Here is a 27,710-nt window from a genome sequence, read left to right as displayed (position 1 = left end):
CTCAGAGAAAAAGAGGAAGATTCCTAATGAGATGGATTGGCCAGGTGGCAGCATCGATGGACTCAAGTATGGCAACAGTAGTGAGGTTGACCCAGGAGCGGACATTGTTTCGTTCTGCTGTGCATAGGGTCGCTATGAGTCTGTTCCGACTCCATGGCACCTGACAACAACAACAGGCAGTTACAACCTGCTACAGGAAGGCCCCCTAGTGGAGTCTGCTCCCATAGTCAACACTCTCCATTCTCCGTGTACCCCATAACTCAGGCCTCTGAAACCAAAAGGACAGCCCACCCCTACCCCACACAGAACAGTTAGGGGCTCTGTGGAGGCTACTGTTAGGGAGCAGGCATCTGAAGTGGAGACTACACCAACAGCCAACATACTACTGGGTGGGCTCTGATAGCAACAAAGCAGACCTCCCAGGGGGTTCCTCTGGAGTGTGACTGCCCCACCCCCAATCAGTAACTGATGGGTGCTGTACTGATACAAACTGCTACAGAAAGGTCTTTAAAAAAGTTGTGGCAGCTTGCTTCCTTGTAAAGATTACAGCCTTGGAAACCCCACGGGGGCAGTTGTATTCTGTCTTGGAGGGTGGAGTCTGAATCAACTCAGTAGCAATGGGGATACATACAAATGTATGTGTGTGTGTGATGTTTTGTTTTTGTTTTGTTCTCTTCTACTTTTATGTTATTGTAGTTTATATTCTGTATTGTGTGTCTCCTAAATCTGCTTTTAAGTCCCTGAGGCTACTATGTACAATCACTCCATGGAGTTTGGTTCCTTGGTTAGGAGTATTGTGTCATAACTTCATGAGACATCCCAGTTAATAGGCCTAATAAGATTTTTAGTGGTAGCATAGTGGTTACGAGTTGGGCTGCCAACCTCAAGGTTAGCAGTTTGAAACAACCAGTGGTTCTGTGGGAGAACGGTGAGGCGTTCTGCTCCTGTAAAGATTTACAGCCTCGGAAACCCTGTACAGGGTCCCTATGAGTTGGAACTGACTCCATGGTACTTAACAATAATTCTACCTCCTAGTTTATTGCATAGTGCCTGGAATCTTAAAAACTTGCAAGTGACCATCCAAGTCTCGATTCACTTGGTGCAATAGAGGCAGAGGAAAGGAATAGGAAGATAGGAAATGTGTGACTAATTGTGTCCATGAACAGATTTTTTTCCTCCAACTTTTTATTGTAAATTGAGTGAAGGTTTATAGAGTAGATCATCAGTTTTGCATTCAGCAAATCATATGTTTTGCTTCATTACAATGGTTACAATCCCGTCCATGTGCCAACAGTATTTGCCTCTATTCACTTTTAAATATTGCATTCCTCCCCGTGTCTCCTGCTACCTTCTTCCTCTCGTCCCTCTTCTTAACCTCTGTCTTATTATATATTGCTGACTTGTCACTCATGTTAACATCTGTCTGCCCTCTGTTGTTGTTGTGAAGTACCATTGAGTCAGTTCCAACCCATAGCAACCCAGGAGCAGCTGGTGAGCTTGAACCACGGACCTTGCAGTTCAAACAGCTTTGTAGTCTGGTGCATTAACCCACAGCGCCACACCAAGACTCCGTCTGCCCTCGAGCCTGTGAATAACTTTTGCTTCCAATCACCCCTTAACCATCATAGATTGTTTCTTTTATCAAGAAAACCTTTTTTAAATTTTTTACAACATTGTTTGTCTCATACAATGTTTGTCCTTTTGTGATTGACTAATTTCACTGAACATAATGTCTTCCAGGTTCAACCGTGTTGTGAGGTGTTTCACAGATTCATCTTTATTCTTCAGTGTTTTATAGTATTCCATGTGTGTATGTACCAGAGTTTAACTATTCCTTAGTTGATGGGCATTTAGGCTGTCTCCATTTTTTTGATGTCTCTTGAAGACAGCATATTGAAGTATACTGTTTTCTTATCCATTTTGCTTTCTATGTCTCTTGATTTGGTATATTTAATCCATTTACATTCAGTGTAATAATCTATAGGTATGAATTTGTTATTTTCATTTTCTGTGTGTGTTTTGGTGGTGCTGCTGGAGTCTTGTTCCACATAATTTTCTATGCTGAGTTCATTTTGTTTGTGGGATTTCTTTTCATTTTCATTTCTGTTGTGTTAATATTTACTAAATCCTACTGATTTTCCTTTTAAAAAATTTTTGATATACAAATGTATTATTTTTCTTTGAAGTCCTGGAGTGGTGCTGCAGGTTAATGTGCCAGTTTGAAAAGCCATTTGAATTGTAAGGTCTGCAGTTCAAGCTTAGCAGCTGCTCCTTGGAAAACCCTATACAGGGTCACTATGGACCGGAACCTACTCAACGGCACTTAACAACAACAACAAAAACAACAACCCTCCAATTTATTAATTTTTCTCCTGTGTAAAAGAATCTGTTTTATCTTAAAATCTGTTTCCTTGCCATTTGGAAGTTCCATATCTGCACTATTCCTTCTTTTTACTTTGTAGTTCACTTCAGTATACATTGATAGCTTTGGTTCCCTGTTTTCAGTTTTGAAGATTTATTTTACTTTAAATACTTTTTTATCTGGTTTGAGTTCTGAGTGGTGTTGTCATATGTGGTAATATCAGGTTGTTGTCTGCTGTTGTTGGTTCTCAGTCCAAAGAACACCCTTTAGCATTTTTTGTAAAGTTGGTCTGGTCATTTCAAATTCCTTTAATTTCTGTTTATCAGGAAATATCCTAATTTTGCCATTGTATTTGAGGAACAGGTATCTGATTCTTGGTTGGCGATTTTTTCTTTCAGAGTTTTGTATATATCATCCCATTGCCTTCTTGTCTGCATGGTTTCTGCTGAGAAATCAGAGTTCAGTCTTTATGGGTTCTCCTTTGTAGATAACCTTTCATTTTTCTCCTGAGCTGCTCTCAGGATTCTTTCCTTGTCTTTGATTTTGGCAAGTTTGATGTTAGGGAAGTTTTCTTCCAACAACTCTTTGACAATTTCCACTGTTCTTTTATTGTCTTTTCCTGTTTTGGAATGCCAGTCACCTGAAAGTTGTTCCTCTTCATGGTGTGTCCTGCATAACTCTTAGGCTTTCTTCAGATTTTTCATTCTTTTTTTCTGATTGTTTGTCTAGCACTCTAGTATTGAGAGATTTATTTTCAAGCTCACTAATTCAGGTTTCCATTACTTCAAATCTTCTTTACCCTTTCAGTGTATCGCTCATTTCTGAAATCTTAGTATTAGTTTTTTGGATTTCTAATGGCAGGTTTTGTATTGTTTCCAAATTTGCATTTATTTTGTCTGTTTGTTCTTGTAGTGGTTTCTTGAATTCTTTTAAAGTTTTTTCTGTGTTCTTAATTTTCTCAAGTTTTCTGTCAATCCATTGAAGATACCTAAATATCATTCTTTCTAATTCTTTTTGTCTTCTGACTCTGCATCTTAGTCATTTGTTTGAGCCATTCTCTCTTGTTTCTTCATGTGTGCTCAAATTGTCTGTTGTCTCTGGGGCATAGTGGGGTTGTTGTATTTGTAAAAACAATTAGTGCAGCTGTTGGACCTGGAATGAAGAAATCTCTTTGGGGCTCCCGCAATTCAAGGAGCTCACAAGGTGGTTGTGGAAAGGATATGACAGCCGAGCTCCTGGCCTAAGATGGAGTTTCTATTGGCCTTGGTGTTATCTATGTTTAGGGCACTAAATCCGGAAGTAGTTTGTGGGGGCTCTCGATGGAGCTGGTTGTCCCAGTGTCTGTTAGTACCCCAGGTAGCTGGGTGGGCAGGGTAACTGATTAAATACTGGTATGGTGGCTCTGCAGTTTCTGTACGTCTGGAGTCAAGCCCACCTGAATCCATGCATCAAAGCAGTATACCGAATTGGCACAGCTGGCCTCTGCCTGACTCCCGACCATGTGACTCCGAACTCATGGAGAGCAGGGTCTGAGCTGGGAGTGGATGTGGGTGGGAGCTTGGGGAGAAAGAAAGAATCACACCTTTCCTCTGGAAGGTGTGAATGTGCTCTGCCAGGCTTTCTTCTGTTGCCAAAGCTACTCACAAGATGGTCAAACTGCATCTGAACTCAGCTCTTCACCAGTCAGTTTCCGTCTCTTGCCTTCCCTGTTCAACTTCAACTCCCAGCAAGCACTCTGTCCACTCCTGTACCTTTCTTCTGAAGTTCAGGGTACCAGAATTTTCATCTTTGTCTGTTTCATTAGACTTCTCGTATCTTTGTTGTAGAGGGCCCGTGTGTAGTACATCTGCCTAGTCTATCATCTTTCCGGAAGTCCCTCCCAGAATATTTTTTGTTTTTTATCAAAGATCCCATAGAATAAATCTGATCAAAACAGAGGAAATGCAGAACAGAATTTCAAATTCTCATGGACATTAGACTTTTGGGAGCCATGGAGGATGGATAAATTCCTGAAGCTGCTATCACCCTGAGATATTCTTTAAACCTTAAGCCAGAAATGTCCCCTGAAGTCTTCTTTAAAACCAAACAATAGTTTAGCTTAACTAGGAAAACAAAAGGAGTTTGCCTTTAGCATTATGCTCTTTTAAGAACTACCTGTGTTATCAAATAGACAACAGCAAATCAAAAGATGATGGGGGGGGGGGAAGATTGAGCGGATCCAAGCTGATGAACTTGACCTATGCAGACGAATGCAGTGACACAAAAGAGTCAACAAATCCTTACAGCAAGAATCATTCCCACCCCCTCCACACACAGAGTAGACAGAGAGGGGCAACTTGGACATTGGATACCCAAATGGGGAGGGAGGGCCTACAAAGGCAAGAAGTAACTGGCTTACAAGCTTTCAAGAGGGAACCTAGAGCTAGGGGGCATGGAGGAAGGCAGAATCACCAGTGAGTACTATCCAATTTGTCTAGGTGGAGCTGATGAAATGAAATACAGATGGGTTACGTGTGATACTGTAGTGAATAATGGTTATCAAGATGGATTGTGAGTGTTGGAAATGCAAGGGTAGATGTTTTGTAGCAAGGAAGAGAGCGATTATTTCTCCAGTCTAGGAGCGGAGATCTCTGGGACCACCAACGGATAAGAGCCGAGAACGAGACTCCACCCAGAGAACCGGGGATGCCTGAGATGGAGATAGAGATGATGACATGGAGGGATGAAGTGGCTGGGGACTTTGGATCCAGAGAGGGAGAGGAACTGTGGGCTGAAGACTGAGGGGCGGGGGGGAGGGTAGAGCACGGGCTTCTAGGATATGCCCTTTGGTCGGAAGACAGTGCATGGAGGGGATTGGAACCATGGCAATATAATGATATACAATAGAATGAATATGGAACTGAGGTTCTCTCATGTAAACTATCATATAATTCACAATAAAACATTAAAAAAAAAAAAATGATACAAGAACCTTAGGGGGTCAGTGAGTTTATGGTACTGAGGGAGGAATAATGGTACTGAGGGTACAATGGTTGCAGAACTTGAAGAATGTCAACATTATCACTAAATGGTACGTGTAGAAATGGTTGCATTGGTATATATTATTCCTAACAACAACAACAAAAATAAAACTTAGAAGAGAAAAAAAAAAAACCGTAGGCATTCCTGGTTAATGCATTCAGTTACTAACCTAAGGCTTGTCAGTTAGAATCCACTGAAAGGTGTCTTTGAAGAAAGTCTTGGTGATCACCTTCTGAGAACTCAGCCATTGAAAACCCTATGGAGTCCAGTTCTACTCCGACATGGGTTCCAGTGAGTCAAAATTGATATAACAAGTGACTCAATAAGAATGTAGCTTTAAAAAAAAAAATTTTTTTTTTTTTTTTCACTCTTGAATCTCCGTGTCAAGTTGTGTAATCGCAAATCAAATTGTAATGTCTACATAGACAAATTCCTTGAAGGACACAGGAAAGGTTCTGAGGTAGAGAGTCATCAGAGGAGCTGCTCTGAGAGGATGAGTAAAAGTCTTACTGCATGAGTGACCCTGAAACTTGCCTGCACGCTGGAGTGCTCTGGGAAGGTTGGTAATGTCCTGATGCTTCTAAGGGTCCGCTGTTATTGGCAGTCAAAGTTGGACACAATTGAATAATAATGGATTTTAGAAATGGACTCTAGCCAACTTAAGGACTCTTTCCAGGGGCTCTCACACAGTTGTTGTGAGCTGGGGTCCCTTAGGTACTCCAAGGGGCTGGGTCAGGGAACCCCAGCAAGAGACTCTGGGTAGGCACATGGTATTTTCCTGCCCAAGATCAGAGCTCAGGAGAGAACCTCAATTGACTGGGCTCTGGTCATGGCTTGTTTGGGGGAGAGTCTAACCCTTCACTCTCTGACAGGAGGTAGTCACCTGAAGTGACCCCTGTCTACACACAGCTGGGGGGAAACATGCTGTTAGAAAGGGGAGTATGGATGCTGGCAGCCAGATCGCAACAGAGATCCATTTCACAGCCTCAGAACAGGAATGCATTTCCTGAATGAAACAGAATGAGGTTTGCATCTAGAGCATGCTTCAAAGTTGGTTAAGTATTTTCTTCTTGCCTGCCTGCTTTTCTACTCTCCTCTTTGTCCAGCTTCCACTGCTCTTCCCTTGCAGGGATTCCATTCTTTTGGGAGGACAAGGTTTACTACCCTGAAAGAAGTCATAGCAGACAGTAAACTTAAGCGTGTGATCAGTTCAAGTATGACCAATATAGGCTGTCAGTGGGGAGAGCCACTGAGACTGGAGTGGTCAGCAGGGACTTCTTGGTGGAGCTGGACAGGTCTGGAAGAAAACTGTTGGTGACAGATGGGACAACTTGAGTAAAGGCACTAAGGCAGATCCTACTAGAGAGTGGGAGCAAAGACAGCTGACTGCAATAAACCAGGACAGACTCTACTGTTGAATTTCTGTCCTCTTTAACAAGCAGCTATTGTAGGAGTCGACTTACAGGATTGGCCGAAGTAGATGAATCCATAGACAGAGTACAGATTGCTAGTTGCCGGGGCTAAAGGTGGGGACAGAAGAGGAGTGACTGCTTCATGGGTATGGGGTTTCCTTTTGGTGTGATGAAAATGTTTTGGAACTAGATAGAGGTGGTCGTCACACAACACAGTGAATGTGCTAAATGCACTGAATTGTACCCTTTTAAACAGTTTTTTTTTATATACATTCTTTTTAAAAATGTTTTATTGTGAATTATGTGATAGTTTACATGGGAGAACACTAGCTTTACACTCATCCTATCGTGTATCGTTTCATTGCCATGGTTACAATCCCCTCCATGCATCATCAACCAACAAGTCTGCTCCCCAGCTGTCAGCAGACAGCCTCTCTCCCTTTCTGGGTCTAGAGTCCCCAGCCATTCCATCTTTCCACGTCATCATCTCTGCCTCCATCTCTGGCATCACTGTTTCTCTGGGTAGCATCCTGCATTCTGTTCTTCTCCCTTGATGGTCCCGGGGGGCTCTGCTCCTGGACTGCAAAGTCAATCACTTCCCTTCTTTTGCTACAAAACGTTTACTTTACGTTTCCAATCCTCACAGTCAGTCCTGATAGTAATTATTAACTATTGTACCACATGAGTGCTATCCCCATCTCCTTTCATCAGCCCCACCCAGACAGATTGGTTACTATTCAGTGGAGATTCTACCTTCCTCCACTAGGCTCCCTCTTGAAAGCTTGTAAGCCAGTCGCTTCTCGCCTTTGTTGTTGTTGTTGTTATGTGCTGCAGAGTTCCGACTCATAGCGACCCTATACAGGGTTTCTGAGGCTGTAAATGTTTACAGGAGCAGAAAGCCTCATCTTTCTCCCGTGGAACAGCTGGTAGTTTCGAACTGCTGACCTTAAGGTTCGCAGCCTAATTTGTAACCAATGGCTACCAGAGCTCCTTGTAGTCCCCCCATTTTGGGTAGCCAGTGTCCAATTTACCCATCCCTGTCTACTCTGTGCATGGAGGGGGTGGGAATGATCCTCTCTGTAAAGATTTGTTCCCACTTTTGAGCTATTGTATCCATAGGTGTAGGTCAACTTCATCAAATTGTATCAGATTACTCTTTTTTTCCTCTTCTTTCTTCTTCTAGTTGAGCTCTGATCATCCAGTCATTGAAGCTAGGTCAAGTGGGTATTATCTGCAAGTGTGGGTGTTCTTGTGCATATGCCCTTTCTTCTTATCAGCTATCCAATTTCACTCTCCACTCTAGTCCGCTGTGGCTATGTCACTGATTCTGGGCCCAAGAGTCCCCGGGCTTGCCACACTGCTGGCCAACCAGGTCTCCACCCGGGTTCAAAGTTGTCTATTGAACGTTGTAGGGCTTAGCTCATTGCTTTATTGCTGTTTTCCCCCTCACTTCCCCTTATCTGTGACTAACGTGGTCACCAATCAGAGCACATGTCTGCTCGTGTATTCCCATTGAGTCTTAGTCTTGAAAGGGGGTTTGCTCTGAGGGGACCTGACTACTTGCCTTGATGTCTCCTGGGTGAGCAGCTTGCTTGTTCTTGTAGTAATCAGTCAGACTGCTGTTATATTGTTTTGTATTTTTCCTATAGGTCTTTCTTTCAAGAAGTATCTTCTGTTCTTCTAGCCACTTCAGACTGGTCTGCTTGTCCTTTTCAGTGGAACTTTCCCATCTCAGAAGATTCTGGATGGGGTTCAGGATTCCACCTAGGATCTTATGTAATGCAGAGGCTCCACAGGAAGCCTCCTTCACTGGGCACATTGTATCCCCATTTTAAGTATTCCAATCAGTTATAGGCAGAAGACGGACTTACAAGTTTCTATGATGATATTTCTGCTTATTCCTTTTTCTCCCCCTCAAGTGTCTATTTTGTAATGGTATGCCAGGGAAACCAAGATTCAAAAGACAGCCAAGCATCTTAACATTATTTCCCTCCTTTTGCCCATTCCAACCATGTCTCAATCCCTGTATCACAGAGCCCTGTTGTTCCAAGGTTATGCATAGATCATTATTTACCTCTGTCTCACTTAGCCCATGCAAACTTGCCTAATTGTTTTTCCATCTGCCTTGTTCTTCCATTCCTCAACCCCCTTCTTGTTTATTGCCCCCTTCCTTAGCACCCAAACTATCATGTATCTAGTCTCTACCCTCCCTCCCCTCACCCCACCTCCCACATCCCGCTAACCAGCAAAGAATCCCCTGCCCCCACTTAGTATGGGTTATTTCTCTTAAGTCTTTTACAGTGTTGGTGTATGTAGTATTTCTCCTTTTGTGACTGACTAATTTCTCTCAACATAATGTCCTCAAGGTTCATCCATTTTATACGGTGGCTTGCAGCTTCCTTGTTATTCTTCAATATAGCATAATATTCCATTGTGTATATGTACCACAGTTTGTTTATCCTTTCTTCCATTGATGGATACTTAGGCTGTCTCCATCTTCGCTATTGTAAATAGTGCTTCTATGAACATTGGTGTGCATATATCTACTCGTGTTATGGCTCGTATTTCTTGTGGGTAAATACCAACTAGAGGAATTGCTGGATCATAAGGTATTTCTATTTCCAACTTTCTGAGGAAGCACCATATTGCTTTCCATAGAGGTTGGACCATTTTGCAATCCCACCAGCAATATAGGAGTGTCCCAGTCTCGCCACATCCTCGCTAGCATTATTGTCCTCTACTTTTTTGATCTTTGCTGTTATTGCTGGTGTGAGATGATATCTCATTGTTTTGATTTGCATCTCTCTAATGGCTAGTGATGGTGAATATTTCTTCATATGTTTGTTGGCTGCCCAGATCTCCTCCTTGGTGAAGTGTCTGTTCATGTCCTGGGCCCATTTTTAATTTAAACTGTTCATTTTATGTCATGGGAATTCCACCTCAATTAAAAACTACAGTTGGCAGTTATTGAGCTCTGCTGAATTATCCATCTGGGAGTTCTTCCTCCAAGATTTAGGGCCTGATGAGAACTTGTCAAGTGCCTCCAAGTCAGTTCTGACTCATAGCAACCCTGTATAGGGTTTCCAAGGAGTGGCTGATGGCTTTGAACCACCAGTACTGTGATTAATAGTCCAGTGGTTATTCTACAGTGCCACACCAGGACTAGGAGCACATGTAAACCCATACACCCCAAAGCAACTGCCTGCCATCGAGTCAATTCAGACTTATAGTGACCTTGTGTAGGGTGTCTGAGGCTGTAAATCTTTACAGGAGCAATTAGCAGTCCTGTGCTTATACTATAGCACCACTAAGGCGGTTTGTTGGTGTTGCTAAGTGCCACTAAGTTGGTTCGTGACTCACAGCAACCCTGTATAAGGTTTGTGACGAGCAACTGGTGGATTTGAACTGCCTGTCTTTCTTGCAGTTGCAGTCTGGTGCCTATCCTACAGTGCTACACTAGGATGGGAATGATAATACTATCAAATATAGTACAAATGGTTGTCTCAGAAGAAGAGATCCAGCCCTGGAGAAGTCAGGGAAAGCTTCCTGGAGAAGGTTGCAATTGAGCTGGACTACAAAGTGTGAGCAAGATTTATAGGGTTGCTATGTGTTGGAATCGACTCCCTGGCAGTGGGCTTGGTTGGTTTGTGTTTTCTGAAGCGTTTCAGATGTAATCTCATTTGAACTTTTTCCTTTAAACTTGATAAAACACATCGAAGATTACAGCAGAAATTCACAAGAAGACTCATATCACGAGTAGATAACACCCTATGCAGAGTAAAAGGACGGGGAAGAGTTTTGCTAGTGGAGTAGAGTAGGCCGACGTATTGAATAAGCTCTTGCTGGCAGTGAGTGTCTGAAATGCGTGATTTAGCCATTTCCGTGTCACTTTCGCCATAGCCAAGTGTATTTTCCCATACACCCAAGTGTGCTTCCTTCAAACTCCTGTGTTTAGAGAAGCGCCAGTAACTCTTTGTAGATGAGGTATCTCCAGAGGCCTCCTGGGAAAGACTTGAATCCGGGCCACCTGGCCTCCCACATGTCCCAGAATGGTGTTGATGATGACTCTCAACCCCAGCTGCACAGCAGAAACTTTTGGGGAGTTCTAAAAAAAACCAAACAGCTGGGCCATCATTGCCCCAGACCAGCTGAGTCGCAGTCTGTCACGGTAACCCATGAAGGGGTGCTACAAATATCTCTGTTTTTGTGGCCAAGGAAACTGAAGCTTGGGAGTGTAAAATTACCTGCTCACAGCTAACACCGTGGCCAATAGTAGAGTCAGCATTTGAACCCAGGTGGTTGATTCCAGAGCCTAAGCTTCGAAAATCTTACAACTTTGTAACTTCTCTTCCTTGCAGGCGAAACTGCTGCAGGCCTGATGTGTCTATTAATAATAACCAAAGGACCACCAGGGTCTTTTCAAAGCATAACTGGAATCTTAAAGTTAGCTTCCGAAAGAACCCAAACTGCAGTGCAGAGTGCTGTATCTCACCCCGTGACCCACGGTACAATAGATGTGAAAGGAGCAGCTGGGCCTCTGCTCCTCAGGAGAAAGATGAGGCTGTCTGCACACAGGAGGATTTATAATCTTGAGAAACTCATAAGGTCACTCGAAGTTGGAATCGACTGATGGCAGTGGGTTTGGTTGGGCTTTGGTCCAATGTGTAGCCAGAGTACTGAGAGATGTCAGCTTCTCAAAGGCTATGACCTCATTTTCTTCTCGTTTCTGTCTTCCACATGCTGGATGCATAGAATTTAATAACCATTTAAGGACTGACTGGATGAGTGACAACAGATTGTACCCTTAGTTTGTGAGGTCTTAGACTGCTGAGCAGAGCTCTGTTTCATTCCATCCAAAGTGAATTGAAATTTAAATACCATCCTGGGCCCCACATCATTTCACTGGATTGTTTTTAGCTCGAGCATTAAATGGGATGTCATTAAAAATGGGCCCTGGTGTGGTATTGTTGGATAAACACTAGGCTGCTAACCACAAGGTCGGTGGTTCAAACCCACCAGCTACTTCTTGGAAACCCTGTACAGGGTCGCTATGAATCAGAATCGACTCAACAATATCTAACATGGCACTAAGCAAAACCATTCATTGGAGAGGTCTATGGGTCAGGGCTGTAAATGGGGAGGGGCTGGGTCCTTCTTCCATATAATGTGACATGAAGTTAAAACTGGGACTTTTTTCGTTTGTTTTACAGGTCACAGCCAAGACTGCCTTCCTATTTATTTTACCTCAGTATAACGTTAGCATGCCTACAACAGGTAAGAGCATCTTCCCTGGCCCTGTTAACTCTGAAGGACTCGGGAAATTTCCCACCACAGTTAAGATAGTAGTGTTGCAGGGTCACCACTAGGAGCTCTGGTAGTGTAGTGGTTACGAATCGGGCTGCTAACCTCAAGGTCAGCAGTTCGAAACTGCCAGCTGTTCCGTGGGAGAAAGATGAGGCTTTCTGTTCCCGTAAAGATTTACAGCCTTGGAAACCCTATACAGGGTCGCTATGAGTTGGAACCAACTCCATGGTACTTAACGACAGTAGCCCCATGCTTTCTTTGACTTACAGCTACATAACTCTCATCTCTGCTTCCATCATTACATGGCCATCTCCTCTGTCTCTTCTCTTTTTACAAGAACGCTGTCATCTTAACCAGTGATAATCTACAGTGATGCTGTTTCCAAGTAAGATCCCATTCACAAGTGCTCATGTGTCTGGATGTGGCACTGAATCGAAGGCCCACTAATCGGAGCTCCTGTATGTGTAAGCTGACTTCATGTCCTATAGACACTAAGCATTTCCTGAGAGCTTACAGGGAGCCGACCCTCATGCCAGGTCCAGCACGGTCCTCACAGCCAGCTCCCAGTCCAGATGAGGGGCTACTATTCACTAAGCTGCAGCTACCCAAAGGGGCAGCTGCTGGTCACTCCCAGCCAAGTTTGTCACATAGGAGTACAAACTCAGTGTTACTAAGAACCTCCAATTTTTCCCTAAAAGAATTGGAAGAAATCTCTTTTTAGGTAGAAATTTTGATGTTTTTAAATGTTGACAATTAAGATAGAAATTTTGGAAACACTGTGTTGACCAGACCAACACATCTACAGGCCAAGGCTGGCCCTTGGACTACTTGCCTACAACCTTGATGCTCTAATGTCCTCCAACAATCAGACATGACTCCTTTTTCTTGGTTACAAAGCACTAGGTACCCTATAAAAATAAAAAAGAGATTTTTGTTTGCTAAATCTAGTGCGTCATCTTTGTTATGTTATAGAAAGGATTGCTGTTGTTGTTGTAAGCCGATTCCAGCTCATCGGGACCCCGTATAACTAGAACTTTCCCTTAGTGTTTGTCAGGCTGTAACCAGGAGCACACTGTCAGGCCTTTTCTTCCACAGAGCCACTGGTGGGTTCGAACCAGTGACCTTACATACAGTTAGCAGCCAAGCGCTTATCCATTGCATCATAAGGGCACCTTGAAAAAAGGATTGCCTTTACTTATGAGATTCCTTTTGCCAGGCCTTACCAACTACTAGCTGAAAGATGTTGGCAAATCCCTTATTCCGGGCCTGAGGGAAGACACAGTCCTGAACCTTTCCTTTGCTTGACTGCCCCTACAGACACTGTGGCCAGCCTTAGGGGGAGACAGGCTTCTGGGGCAGCCAATTTAATTCCTCCATTTGAGAGGCCTGGAAAGAGAACACATAAAGTTCTTCCTCATCAGTGAGGCTGAGGAGAGCATTTGTCAGTGATGGGCCAGCAAACACCAGAAATCATAGGAAACAAATCAAACACCTAATCCACTTAGAAACACTTTGGAAGGAAGACCTGGTTATCTGCTTCTACAGAGTCACAGTCTGCTCTGAAGCCTGTGAGCACAGATCTGCTCTGAAGCTTAGAGTCACTACAAGTCTGAATCACTGGAAGAAGGCAACTGGTACTGGAAATGCCAAACCAATGACTACATAAGACAAGCCCAAAGTTACAAAGTTACTATAGACAGCCTGGCTCCAGGTGCACTCCATCCTTTGTGGGCTCATGGTCCAAGGTCAGATTCAGACTGCCCCCTCCTACTGTATCTTGAAAACCCTTATAACCCAAGCACCATTAGACCCACCTGTTCTTGTGATTTGCTATTGTTGTTGTTAAGTGCCGTCAAGTCGGTTCCAACCCATAGCGACCCTGAACAGGGTTTCTGAGGCTGTACGGGAGCAGAAAGCCTCATCTTTCTCCCGCGGAGCAGCTGGTAGTTTTGAACTGCTGACCTTGCAGTTCGCAACCTGATTCGTAACCACTACGCTACCAGAGCTGCTTGTGATTTGCTATTATATTCCCTAAGAGTCATGTATCCCTCACATGAATGTATTTTGGGAAATGTTTATTTTAAAGTGTGATTTGCTATTATAACACTTTAAAATAAACATTTCCCAAAATACATTCACGTGAGGGATACATGACTCTTAAAGAATATTTATAAATACAGAAAGACCTAGAAGGACGATAAAGATCAAACGTGACTACACCACATAACAAAAACTACAGTTAATGTTTTGAAATATTAATTCATAGTGTTTTTGTTCTTAACATAGGATGATCCCTTTTCTATGTCATTAATTATTGTTCTGTTCAATAAGAAGTTCTGAAAAGCTACTGAATATTTAGGAAAGATTACCACAAGTTGTCTGTTCCCCCCCATATTATTGGATATTTAAGTTCTCAATTTTTTACTGTACAAGCAGTGCTACAGTAAACATTCTTGTGATTAAATTTTACATACATTCAAAGTTCCTATTACTGGAAATTTGGGGTCAAATCGTATATTTACATTTTGAAGATTTTGCATATGTGTAACCTTTCAGAATAAGCACTGGACTTCTGACAGAATGGTTGGTAGTTCAAACCTACCAGCTGCTCCTTGGAAACCATATACAGTGTCCCTATGATCAGAACAGACTCAATATCACTTAACAGCAATTGCCAAAATATGTTCTGTCGTGTAATGCTTACTAATTGTATAGGCTAATTGTTTTTGTAAATATAGAATACACCTACTCCTCACTTAACGACTATCTCATTCTCTAACACTTCCCATTTACAACAACAGTAAAAACTCCTACTACCCAGCTATTGTTTGCCTTTCTGACATATGTCTGGCATTACTGAATACCAAAGTACAAGGTGAGAGTTCTGCTGACTACGATGGCTAAAGTTATGTGTCACCTTGGCTGGGCCATGATTTTGAGTGGGTTAGCAGTTGTGCAATGATGTCATTTGGCAGTTATGTAATGATCACGTTGTAAGATCTGGTTATTGGAACCTAACCATACCCATAAGTGAGGTGTGGATAGGCCTTTTCGGTTTTATTTTTTTAAATGTCAGAATGCCAGTTTGTTAGTTTACAAAGAAATAAGCCAGTTGTCTAATGTTGTGCTGGAATTTTCAGCACATTTCTCCCCAAAGTCAGCTTACAGGGGATGCCAGATCAGAACCCAGTGCTGCTGTTTTTAGTTGTTATAATGGAAGAAAATATTGTCCTGTAGGCCACAAATAGTTGATCATCCTTTTATTTTAGGAAGGGCTTGTCTAGGAAGCCAGATCATGATCTGAGGGTAGATTCTTGAGTTTGAAATTGTTCCCAGGGAAAGTAGCAGACAAGTGATAGCCTAGTACATCTGGCTTAGTTGGGATGAGAAACACACACTTTGTGCTCCAGGGCCAAACTCAGAGTCTCTGAGCTGAAGTTTTGAGCACATGCCACTGTTGATCGTACTGACCCTTGTCATTGTGGTAGCTACTGTGAGTCAGACCCTGACTCCGGGTGATCCCACAACATCGCCCTGGTCAGTTGTAGATCAGACCGCTATGATCCACAGGGTTCCATTGACTGGTTTTGTTTTAGTCTGGAAGCACCACTGAGACCTGTCCAGCATCCTAGCAACCAAGCCTGTACTGACAGATGAGAGGTGGGGTAAGGGTGGGGGCTGCCCATGCGGTGCATAGAATGGGAAGGAATCAAACCCAGGCATCCTGAGTAAGAAGGTGAGAGGTCTACCACTGAGCCACCAGTGCCTCTAGTTTGTTTTAATTAATTAGCTAATCAAGCCAGACTAATATCTGTATAATTGCAGTGAAAGGCCCTGGAGTTTTGTTTTTGTTTTACAAAAACACACATGATGTCTGACTCTCTGGGCCTTGTCATTTATTGGGGAGGTATCAAAAATAAATAATAATTATAGGAGTTCTGGTGTGGCGCTGTGGGCTTATGCGCTAGACTGCAAAGTCGGTTTGAACTGCAAGGTTGGTGGTTCAAGCTCACCAGCTGCTCCTCGGAAACCTTGTTCAGGGTCTCTATAGGTTGGAATGGACTCGATGGCACTTCACAACACCAGCATAGTTGGGATGAGGGTGTGTACTAAACCTAAACCTCATCATATGTACAAGGTTATGTGATGCGCACAAATTTTTAATTTTTAGTAAGTCCTACTCGTCTATTTTGTCTATTTTTGTTTGTGAACTTTTCAAAATGTGTGGCAGTCTGTCTGTGCTCTGGATTAGTGCCCTCATGTTTGTCTGTATTTTTTCATTGATGATCTTCATAATTTTGGGATTCACATTTAGCTCTTTAATCCATGTTGAGTTCATTTTTGTATAGGGCGTGAGACAAAGGTCTTGTTTCAGTCTTTTACATATTGCTTTCCAGTTCTGCCAGCACCATTTGTTGAAGAGACTGTCACTTCCCCATGCAATGTGCCTAGGCACTTTGTCGAAGATCATTTGGCTGTACGTGGTTGGGTTGATATCTGGATTCTCGATTCTGTTCCATTGATTAATGTCTCTTTCATTGTACCAGTACCAGGCTGTTTTGACCACTGTAGCCATGTAGTAAAGTTTGAAATCGGGGAGTGAGAGACCTCCAAGCTTGTTCTTCCTTTTAAGCAGTGCTTTGTTTATCCTAGGTCTCTTTCCTTTCCATATAAAATTAGTAATTGTCCTTTCCATCTCTTTGAAGAATGTTGTTGGAACCTGGATTGGGATTGCATTGTATGTGTAAATTGCTCTGGGTAGTATTGACATTTTCACAATGTTGAGTCTTCCTATCCAGGAACATGGTATGTTCTTCCACTTCTGTAGGTCTCTTTTAGTTTCTTGTAGTAGTGCTTTGTAATTTTCATTGTATAAGTCCTTTGTTTCTCTGGTTATGTTTATTCCCAGGTATTTCATCCTTTGCGTGGCTATTGTAAATGGTATTGCTTTCCTAATGTCCTTTTCATCATTATTGCTGTTGCTATAGAGAAATCCAATTGATTTTTGTATGTTGATCTTATACCCTGCCACTTCGCTGAATCTTTCAATGGGGTCTAATAGTTTTTTTTACTGAGTCTTTGGGGTTTTCTATGTATAGGATCATATTATCTGCAAATAAGGAGAGTTTTACTTCCTCTTTGCCAATTTGGATGCCTTTAATTTCTTCATAATGCTGTATAGCTCTGGCTAAAATTTCCAGCACAATATTGAATAGGAGGGGTGATAAAGGGCATCCTTGTCTGGTTCCTGTTCGCAGGTGGAAGGCTTTCAGTTTCTCTCCATTGAGTGTGATGTAGGCGCTTGGTTTTGAATATATGCTCTTGATTGTGTTGAGGAATTTCCCTTCAATTCCTACTTTGTTGAGTGTATTTATCAGGAATGGATGTTGGATTTTGTCAAATGCTTTTTCTGCGTCAATCGATATGATCATGTGGTTCTTTTCCTTTTTCTTATTTATATGATGGATTACGCTGATCATTTTCCTGATGTTGAACCATCCTTGCATCCCTTTTATGAAGCCCACTTGGTCATGATGTAGAGGTGTTTTGTTGTTGTTGTTGTTGTTGTTAGTTACTTTAGAAAGAGAGGGCAAGTTATTGTTAAATGGTCTGTCTTTTGCTTAAATCATGCCATTTGGGACTATTTGCAATGGGACAAGCAAATATTTCAGAGAAACAGTGAAGTTACAAAAAGCCTGCTTCATTTTGTTTTGTTCTCTTTAATCACCAACCTAATATGATAATATTTGGTTTGTAACTACTGTGGAGGAAAGCAAATTTCTCATGGGAAAAAACAAAACAAAAACATTTCACAGTAACAGGGCTATTAAGGTTGCAATTTAAAAACCCTTCCCCAAAATCTCTTTAGGGCCAGAAGTGCTTAGAATTTTCCTTTTTGTATAACCTTGACAAATTCTGACTTCTGTAGGGTGAACACTGGCCTAGTAACCACAGATTGACAGTTCAGATCCACTCTGCCTCAGACCTATACAAGGTCATTGAGGCGGAACAGACTCAACAGCACACAGCAACAACTAAACTTTTCTTTAAATAATATGTAACTTTAAATTAAAAAATTTTTGTAACTGTTTTCATACCGAGTGGCCTGTTGTGTCTAAATTCCTGCATCTTCTCTAAGCTGAAATTTGTCCATTTCTAGGAACATCAGTTGGAGCCCTGGTGGCACTGTAGGGTAAAAACCCATCAGCTGCCTTGCAGGAGAAAGATGAGACTTTTTGCTCCCATAAAGATATACACCTCAGAAACCTTATGTAGGGCCACAGCCAGTTGGAACTGACTCAATGGTAATGAGTTTGGGAAAATAATAGCATTGTTGATGGGGCCTTTTCTTGACTTTTGTCCTAACCCCTCTCCTTCTCTACTCCTGTCTTAAGTTTCTTAGTGCTGCGGTAACAAATACCACGCATGGGTGGTTTTAAAGGACAAAACTGCGTTTCCTTAGCAGGCTTAAGTTAGTTGAGTGCCATCGAGTCGGTTCTGTCTCCTAATGACGCTATATAGAGTTTCCAAGGAGTGGTTGAACCTATGACCATGGGATCCAAACTGACTGTGGGGTCGAGTGCTCATCCTACAGCACCACACCGGACTCCACGTCCAAATTCAGGGCACCGGTTTTAGAAGAAGGCGCTTTATTGGATGTTGCCTCAGGAGAAGATCCTTGTTGTGTCCTCTTCTGTAGCCTAGAGTTCCTGTTTCTTGGAGATCTGTGCTTGCCTCTGGGATCACTCGGCTCTTTCTATACCTCAGAAGTGATTAGGTTTAGGACACACCCTATCTGGTTAACATAACCAAGAACCCTTTTCCCAAATGGGATTCCATCCACAGGTACTGGAATTAGGATTCCAACACTATATTTTGAAGGGTTGCATAATTCAATCCATAACAACAGCTCCCTTCCTGCCAGCTTTAAATAGATGCTGTCCACATACTGAATCAGCTAGTTAAGCTAATTCAGGGAGACAAGTGAGGAGAGGCCAGGAACACAGCAGGAAGTAGTCTCAGTGCTAGGCTGTGTATGTGCTGGTGTCCTTGTGGTTTTCTTCAAGGTCATCCAGGATGGAGCAGGAAATGTCCCTTGTGACCAAATCCCTGCTCTCCTCAGTTTCACTTGCCACCTGTTACAGTTACTGGACTTGGCAAATAAAAATTTAGAACTGCCCGTGACATTTGAATTTCAAGTAAACAGTGAATAATTTTCAAGTGTAAAGCTATTTCAAGTATGACGCAGGGCACAGTGGCATAGAAAATTGCTCATTGTCTACCTGATGTGGCACTGTAAGATAAACAGGGGACTGCAAGGTCGGCAGTTCAAACTCACTAGATGCTCCTCTCTTCACTTTGAGTCAACTTGATGATACTTAGCAACAACAAAGACAACTGGATGGCCTCTGTTTTGTCTGGCAACCCTACACCCAGCCCATCCCTGGCAAGGAATAAAATGCCAGGTTTCTGGTCTTAGCATTAGACAACTTTGAGTCTTCTTTCTGATCTGAATACCACAGAACATCTGTATTATGGTCAGAAATATAGAGACTGTAAAAAGATCAGAAAGTAGTAGTGGTTTGTTGATTCTTCCCAGAGGCAGGCTGATCTACAACAGGTGACCATAAAGGGGCTGAGCATTTGCATGGTCGTTTTAGGTTGTGCTACTAACTTGCTGAATTCTCTCGGGCAGTCCATCTGGAACTCCCTCCTACATCTGCAAAACACAGAGCTTTGGTTGCTGTCTCAATCCCAGAGACCCTAGAGATTCTGAAGACAGGAAGCCTTAGTGGTCCTCAAATTGCCCACAAACCAGCAGCATCAGCACTGCCTGGGAGTTGTTAGAAATGACAATTCTCAAGTCCCACCCAAGTCTGCTACATTAGAACTTGCATTTGGGTGACTCTTGTGCCCACTCAAGTTTGAGAAGCACAACCTGGAGTTACTTGGAGAGTTCCGGAACGCTTCAGTTGTTGTTGTTGAGTGCCGTTGAGTCAGTTCCGACCCATAGCGACCCTGTACAGGGTTTCCGAGGCTGTAAATATTTACAGGAGCAGAAAGCCTCACCTTTCTCCCATGGAACAGCTGGTAGTTTCGAACTGCTGACCTTGCGGTTCACAGCCCAATTTGTAACCACTACGCTACCAGTGCTTCTAGGCTTAAAGGTACTAAATATAAATATAGTAAGACACTAACTTAGTCCAGTAACTTATTTGCATCTTTCTATTCTCTTCCAATATTGTTTTTTCTTGATCTTTTGGTCTGGGAGAAGTGAGAGACAGAATAACATTGGGTGGACTTGGTTTGAAGTTGGACACATTTGTAAGGCCATGTGGTGGGAATTATGGAAGCTGTGACACTATCCTGTTGTTGCACACGTAGAAAAAAAAGGCTAGAGTTAAAGAACCTGTTCAAGAGGTTTTATTTTGCAGTAGTCAAAGGTGACAGTGAACCATCCACACCCCCTGCCTTTGGTTCTTGTTGATTTTATCTACACTATCTGCTGTGCAGCATTTTGCAGGTAGAGATGAAAAGCCAGGGAACCACCTACACCATAGCTTAGCCATTGTTCTCACAGCCACTTTTTGGATGAGACACAATGTGCATAAAAACAACCGCAACCAATTGTTTTAAAGCCTCTTTCAGCCAAAGATCTTTGTCCAGGGCTCAGAGTACTCTTTTGTTCCCTTTGCGTGTTTGGTGCTTGTATCAGATACTTGGAAGATTGGCATCACACATAGCAGACTGAGCCCCTTGTTGTAAGATGAGCTCATGAGGAACAAAAAGGAAAAAGACAGGTGGGGAACAGTGACTCTAGAAATGGAAGCCTTACTTGATTACAGATGAAAGCTACCTAACCCAGATGTCTTCCCACCTAGACTTCTGGTCACAGCCCAGAGAGTGTATTCTGTTCAGTGTGGAGCTTCTGGAGGCTTACATAAACAGAACCACTGAATTGCTGTGGCTAATTGTTAACCAGCCTGAAGCCCGCGTGAACCACTGCTGAAGTCTGATCCACCGGCACCTTTGAGCGTCTGTGTCCACTTCCTCTTCTACCTTCTCCCTCTCTTTCTATGTCTCTCTTACAGTGTGTGTGTGTTTCCCTCTCGTCTCCTGGTGAATCATTTTGTTGCTGTTAGATACCATTGAGTCAGTGTCCAACTCATGATGACTGCATGTGACCGGGTAGAACTGCCCCACTAGGTTTTCTTGGCTGTAATCTTTACATAAACAAATTGTCAGGTCTGTTTCTCACAGAGCCACTCATGGGCTCTGCCACCCTCTCAGCTTACAGTTGAGCACGTAACCATTGTGTCACTGACACTCCTTGGTCAGTCATCTTGCTCAGTTTTTCTTCTCACTTCCTCTGACCTGGAAACTTCCCCTCCCTTCCTGACGTATCACATTCATCCTTCACAATTCTGTTTCTCTTTTAATCAAGTCCTTTCATTTCCTGTTTGGCTAGGGTCATTGATTGTTCTCTGCGAAATAATCTATGTCCTTAATTTAACAATGTTATTGTTAAGTGCCGTCAAGTCGGTTCCGACTCATAGCGACCCTGTACCACATTTCCTAGGAGCTGCTGGTGAGCTTGAACTGACACCCTTGTAGTTCAAACAGACTTTGCAGTCCATTGCGTTGACCCACAGCACCACACCAGGACTCCAGATTTTACAATGGGCTTGTTGAAATTGTTATTTTTATCCAAGTTAAGAAGAAAACGGCCTGGATTTAATTCATGTGTTTATTTTTGGTATATAACTCTTGAGGGATTATTTTTCCTTGATGGCTCTCAGTGAATTATCCGCCCAGCTGCGAGCATTCTCATGTCACAGCCTGATGAGCTCATGATGGCATTGTCCCCTCAGGGGCAGCCGCAGAGTGAAGACTATGCTGTGTGACTAGCAACTCTGAGTTATGGTTGTGTTTTTCCTCGGAGGCCACCGAGAGGTTAAAAGTCTTTTAAAATGGGATAGTGCATCAAGAAAATTATTCCAAAAATAGGAGCCTTTATTACCAACTCTCTCTAACCCTGATATTTTATCTAGCATCTTCACTGCAACTTTTTATAGCTTCAAGCCATCCGCTCCCTAGTTTTCTTCCTAAATTACTGTAACTGGGCAGAATATATTTCAAATCTTGCAGGGCACAGTGACAGTGGTGACTAGATCTGTGAGTGGGTAGCTCATTGTCCATGTGTGTGTCTGCCCGTGCATGCCTGTGTGTGAGAACCAAGATGGTGCATATCGATGGCACCGACCACATTATCCACGTGGGAGGCAGGAGAGGAAGTGGACTAACAACCTGGGTGGTGGGGCTGAGCTCACGTTCAAATGCTGCCTCGCTCTCGAGTCTACATGCCCTGTGCCTGTCGTCCACTGACCTGTCACCCTTGAGTTGTTTCCAACACTTGGTGACTTCCATGTTTGTCAAAATTGTGCTCCACAGTGGCTGATATTTGAGAAGTAGATCACCAGACCTTTCTCTGGATGGACTCGAACCTCTAACCTTTCAGTTAGAAGCTGAGTGCATTAATTGTTTGTTCCACTCAGTGACTCCTTACCTGTCATCAGCTCCCCCTTATTTTCCCACTAGCTCAGTGAGAGGGGCAGCCCTCTAGCGTTTTAGATCGTCCCCTCTGCACGATTTGAAGGTGACTCAGGAAGCAGAGTGGCATGGTGGGGAGACTGGGCCTTGACCCCTGGAACCACATGTGCAGTGTGTTTAGGCTCTGGGCTCCAACCCTAACTAGCTGCACGTGTGTGTGTGTGTGTGTGTGTGTGTGTGTGTGTGTGTGTGTGTGTGTGTGTGTGTGTGTGGAGGGTCGTCAGGGAGAACGACACAGTTAGAACTTGACTCTGAGCCTCAGCTGCCAAGTGTGTAAATGGGGATTATACTTATGCTTAGTTGTCTGTTAGGAGTGAATTCTGTAACTTAGCTGACATGCACAGGATAGCACCCAGTAAGCGCTCCATACATGGTTTGTCATGGCCATTGGTCTTATTCATCCTAAATGAGCACCCTGATGGGAATATTTGTGCTGTACAGTGTCAGCTCCATCCCGTTTGCTTCTGATCCTAGTGATCTCTATTGGGTGACATTTATAGTTTACTTATTTTATTCTCATGGCTTTGTGTGAAAGGATTGGTATGGTGGCATTATCCCGACTATCCAGAAGGGACAACTGAAGCAGAGAGAACCTGCCTCACTGCACAGGCAGTGACACTCTTCCAGAAACGAGCCTCCAGTGTTTTCACACCTACTCTGATGTTTGTGGGGAAAAAAAATGTTTTTAAAGCACAAGGTAGGGAAGATACCAGAAATATTTTTTTTACTGGTATAAAGTGGCAATAGTGTGAACAAGTCTTTATTTTTTAATTTTTGAAAATACACTCACACAGTTTACTTACCGAAGAAGTCATACAGGGAAAGTCTTGTTCCCACCCTGTCCCTTCCTTTGACACGCCCATGCCCCTGGATAATCACTGTTGTTTCCTGTGTTCCCTTCCAGAGTTTCTTATCTCGCCTTTCAATGTTGCTTTACACAAAAAAAAGCAATACTCATACATATTTTCTTTCCCGCATTTCTTACATTAAAGGTGGAGTATTTTTTGTTCTTTTCTGTACCTTGCATTTTTCCACTAAATAATATATCCTAGATACCATTTCATAACAATATGTAAAAAATACTATCATGTTTTTGGAAGTTTTATTGATGTGCACTAAGGTGAATGTGTTCTTAGGAGTGCCACTTGGTGAACTTTTACCTATGCTCTGTATTGGGGAGCTCTGGTAGCATAGTGGTTACGAGTCAGGCTGCCAACCTCAAGGTCAGCAGTTCAAAACTACCAGTGGTTCCTTAGGAGAAAAATGAGGCGGTTTGCTCTTGTAAAGATTTACAGCCTCGGAAACCCTGTGCAGGGTCACTCTGAGTCAGAACCAACTCCACGGTACTTACCAACTCTAGGATAAACACTGGGCTGCGAACCACGAAGTCGGTAGTTCAAGTCCACCAGCTGCCTCATGGGCTTTCTGCTTCTGCAAAGATTTACCGCCTAGGAAACCCTATACTGGATCTCAAGGAGTCAGAACTGACTCAATGGCACTTAACAACACACCCATGTAACCATCACCCAGATCAAACTGGTATTCCCAGCTGTACCACAAGTAAGTAACACAAAGTAATCTCTGCTATGGTTTCTATGTTCCTGGATTAGTTTTACCTGTTTTTAATCTTCCTCTTACTCTTTTTTTTTTTTTTTTTTTTTTTTAAGTAGTAAAAATAAATATAACAAAACATTGGCCAATTCCATTTTCATATGTACAATTCAGTGACATTGTCCATTACCACTATCATTTTCCAGATATTCTGTACTGATTTTAAGCAAACCAAAACCCTAGTGTTATCAAGGTCATTCTGAACTTACCCTACATCAGAATCTCCTGCACAGATTGATAAACCACGGATTTCTGAGCTGTCTCTAGGGTTCTGACCAAGTAGACCTGGAGTGTGGCCCAAGATGAAAATAACTTGGGCTGTTTCCAATTAAAAACAAGTGAATTGCCTTGCATATATGCCATTTTGAATGTGGCAAGAGGTATGGAATAAATTCCCAGAAGTAGGATTGCTGCTTCAAAGGGTAAATATATTTGTAACTGTATGATTTGAATTGTGTCCCTGCCAAAATATGTGCTGTAAATCCCAACCCTTCTACCAAGGAGCATAGTGGGTTACACATTGGGCTGCTATCCTCCAGATCAGCAGTCGAATCCACCAGTCACTCCTCGGAAAAAAAGGCTTTCTGCTCCCATAAAGATAGCCTTGGAAACCCTATATAGTGTCTCTGTGACCACATTTGTGGTTGTAATCCCATTTAGGAAGGGGTTTCTTTGTTATGTTAATAAAACAGTATCAGTGGTGATGTTATTGTTGTTAAGTGCCATTGAGTTGGTTTTGAACCATGGTGACCATGTATAGAATTTCCAAGAAGCAGCTGGTGAGCTTGCAACATCAACCTCGTGGTTCAAACCGATTTTGCAGTCCAGCGCATTAACCCACAGTGCCACATCAGTACTCCAATATTGGTGTTGGGTGTACTCATATCTTGAGTCAATCTCTTTTGATATAAAAGAGTAGAATGAGCAGAGATGGGGAAATAGATGCCCTTCCACATGAAGATGATCAAGGAGCCAAGGAACAGAGGATAAAGAGATGAGGACTGACCCCCAGAGCCAGCACAGACCAAACCTTCCCTAAAGCCAGTGTCCAAAATTCAGACTTGCAATTCAAACCGACCTTGTGGCCCAGTGCTTATCCTACAGTTCCACAGAGATGTTGTTGTTAAGTGCCGTAGAGTTGGTTCTGACTCATGGCAACCCTGTATAGGGTTTTCAAGGAGCAGCTGGTAGGTTTGCACTGCCAACCTTGTGGTTTGCAGTCTAATGCTGATTTTACAGTGCCACATAGATCACTTGGTGGAGATTACCCAGTTGCCCTCCATAGAGGTGGTACCATTTTGCATTCCCACCAGTAGTCAGTGCTTGAGAGGCCACCAGTTCCCAAGAGTGTACTATATTGCCAAGCTTTGGGTACCTGCCCAATCTGATAGGTGCAAAAACAGTATCTTAGTGTAACTTTAATTTGCATTTCTCTTATGTGTAAGGTTGAACATACTTTTTAAATGTTCAGGAGTTTTTTTCTCTAGATTGTTCTGTTCATATCCTTTGCCCACATTGCAACTGAGATCTTGGTCTTTTTATCCTCATGTTCTAGGAGCTCTTTGTGTAATTGCAAGATTAGCCCTTTGTTATCTGAATTATAAATATTTCCCCCAGGTGATCATTTGCCTCTGAACGTTGTTTATGATGGTTTGTCCATATGTAAGTTCTGGATTCCTATATAATACAAAAGGTTTAAAATAAGACGAAAACAATGTTGGCAGTAAGCACGGAATCAAATAGAAAGTAAATTTTACACACCCTAATTTGTAGATCTCAGGAAAGAAATTGGAAGAGAAAGAAACATTCCAGGAGTGCAGAGATGGTCTTTCAGCAGCCAGTGTTTTGGACAAAGGAACAAGCTGGGTTGGCAGAGACTTGGACTCTCACAAGATCTGAAAAGCAGATGGGACAACAGCAACCTGTAGATACCAGCTCAAGTCTCAGGAGAGGTTCAGACTGTACCCAGGTATCTAGACAAGATCAGGAAGTTCAGGCAAGCAGGAGAAACCACCTGCAGGAGCTACCCAAAGGAAGCAGGAGAATGCCCATTAGTCATAGGAAATAGAACAGCAGATCAAGAAGAATGTTATTCCCTAAAAGGGACAACTGTTAACACAGTTTGTCAAAAGCAGACCAAGATTTATTGATCATCTAGGTCACTTAATTGTGATTAGAGAGTCCCTTCCTGGTGCAAACAGTGAACACGCTTGGCTGCTAACCAAAAAGGTGTCAGGTTCAAGTCCATCCAGGGAATCCTTAAAAGAAGGGCCTAGAGATCTCCCTCTGAAAAAACCAGCCCTTGTGAATCCTATGGAACATAGTTCTCCTCTGACACACATGGGGTCACCGCAAGTCAGAATTGACTCAGTGGCAACTGGTTAACTGTGTTCCAAGCAAAGCAAAGCAAGCATCACTTTCGGTGTGCAGTGGGATAGTCCACAGATAGTGGGAAGATCATTGGTAAGGGTGCTTTCTCAAAACTAGAAGAATCCATTCAGTAGAACATACTGACATGCTCCTCGGGGATGTAGAAAATCACAGAAGATTGGTGCTGGGAAGGCCTCCAGGCTCATCACAAATCATGGCCCATGGTCAGAATTGACCCGATGTGTTTTGTTTGGCTAATTTGGTGTTGGCCCATACAGTGTTTTTAAATATTTTGCATTAATCACCAAATCAGATGTAAAGATTTCTCTCCTTGCTCTTGAAAAATCAGGAATCTGGCTGCACCTTCCCAGAGCCACTCCCTCCCTGATTCCTGATGGGACATGGGCTTTGCAGTTTCTACAGTTACACTTCTGTCTAGTGTGTCCCTGACAGTTGGGCTGCCTGTCACTTAACACTTGTCCCAGTTTTCACAGTGTTTTTTTGTTTTGTTTTTTAAATAAGATCAAGAGTAGAGCTGTGAACGATAAACCATGAGGGCAATGGTGTTGTCATTGTTTAGTGCTGTTGAGTCAGTTCCAACTCAGAGTGACTCTATATAGGGTTTCCAAGGCTTTACATCTTTGCAGGAGCAAAAAGCCCCATCTTTCTCCTGCAGAGCAGCTGGGGCTTGAACCGCGAACCTAGTGGTTCACAGTTCAGAGGGCAGTAAGAAATCATCCAGATGAGAACCAGTGATCAATGATCACGCTTAAGCAAAGACGAAAGGATAAGGAAGGGGATAGGGAAAGTAGATCACTGGGAGGGAAACATTCAGAATGAAATGAATAAGAATGTTAACCCACGTGAAAAATGAAACCAGCCTCTCTGAACAGTATGTTCAGTAATTGTTAAATGGGAACTTTCACCAAAAACACAATAAATTTTTATTCAAAATATATTTAAGAGCAAACAAATTATAATAGGTTACTGCCAAACCATTGTCTTTTTTTTTTTTTTTT

General features: G+C 42.7%; 1 protein-coding gene across 1 annotated transcript in view; it reads left to right on the top strand.

Annotated features, from left to right (window-relative positions):
* TRAM2 (translocation associated membrane protein 2) overlaps positions 1-27,710 on the top strand; it is a 107,885-nt gene that overhangs the window by 58,787 nt on the left and 21,388 nt on the right. The window contains exon 2 of the mRNA XM_006835711.1: positions 12,006-12,069. Coding sequence (XP_006835774.1) covers positions 12,006-12,069 — 64 coding nt within the window. The remainder of the gene's footprint in view (positions 1-12,005; positions 12,070-27,710) is intronic.

Source organism: Chrysochloris asiatica, unplaced genomic scaffold, assembly GCF_000296735.1.
Source record: "Chrysochloris asiatica unplaced genomic scaffold, ChrAsi1.0 scaffold00019, whole genome shotgun sequence".
Taxonomy (NCBI): Eukaryota; Metazoa; Chordata; class Mammalia; order Afrosoricida; family Chrysochloridae; genus Chrysochloris; species Chrysochloris asiatica.
The sequence above is the reverse complement of the archived record's forward strand: the minus strand, read 5'-3'. Positions and strand labels throughout refer to the sequence as shown.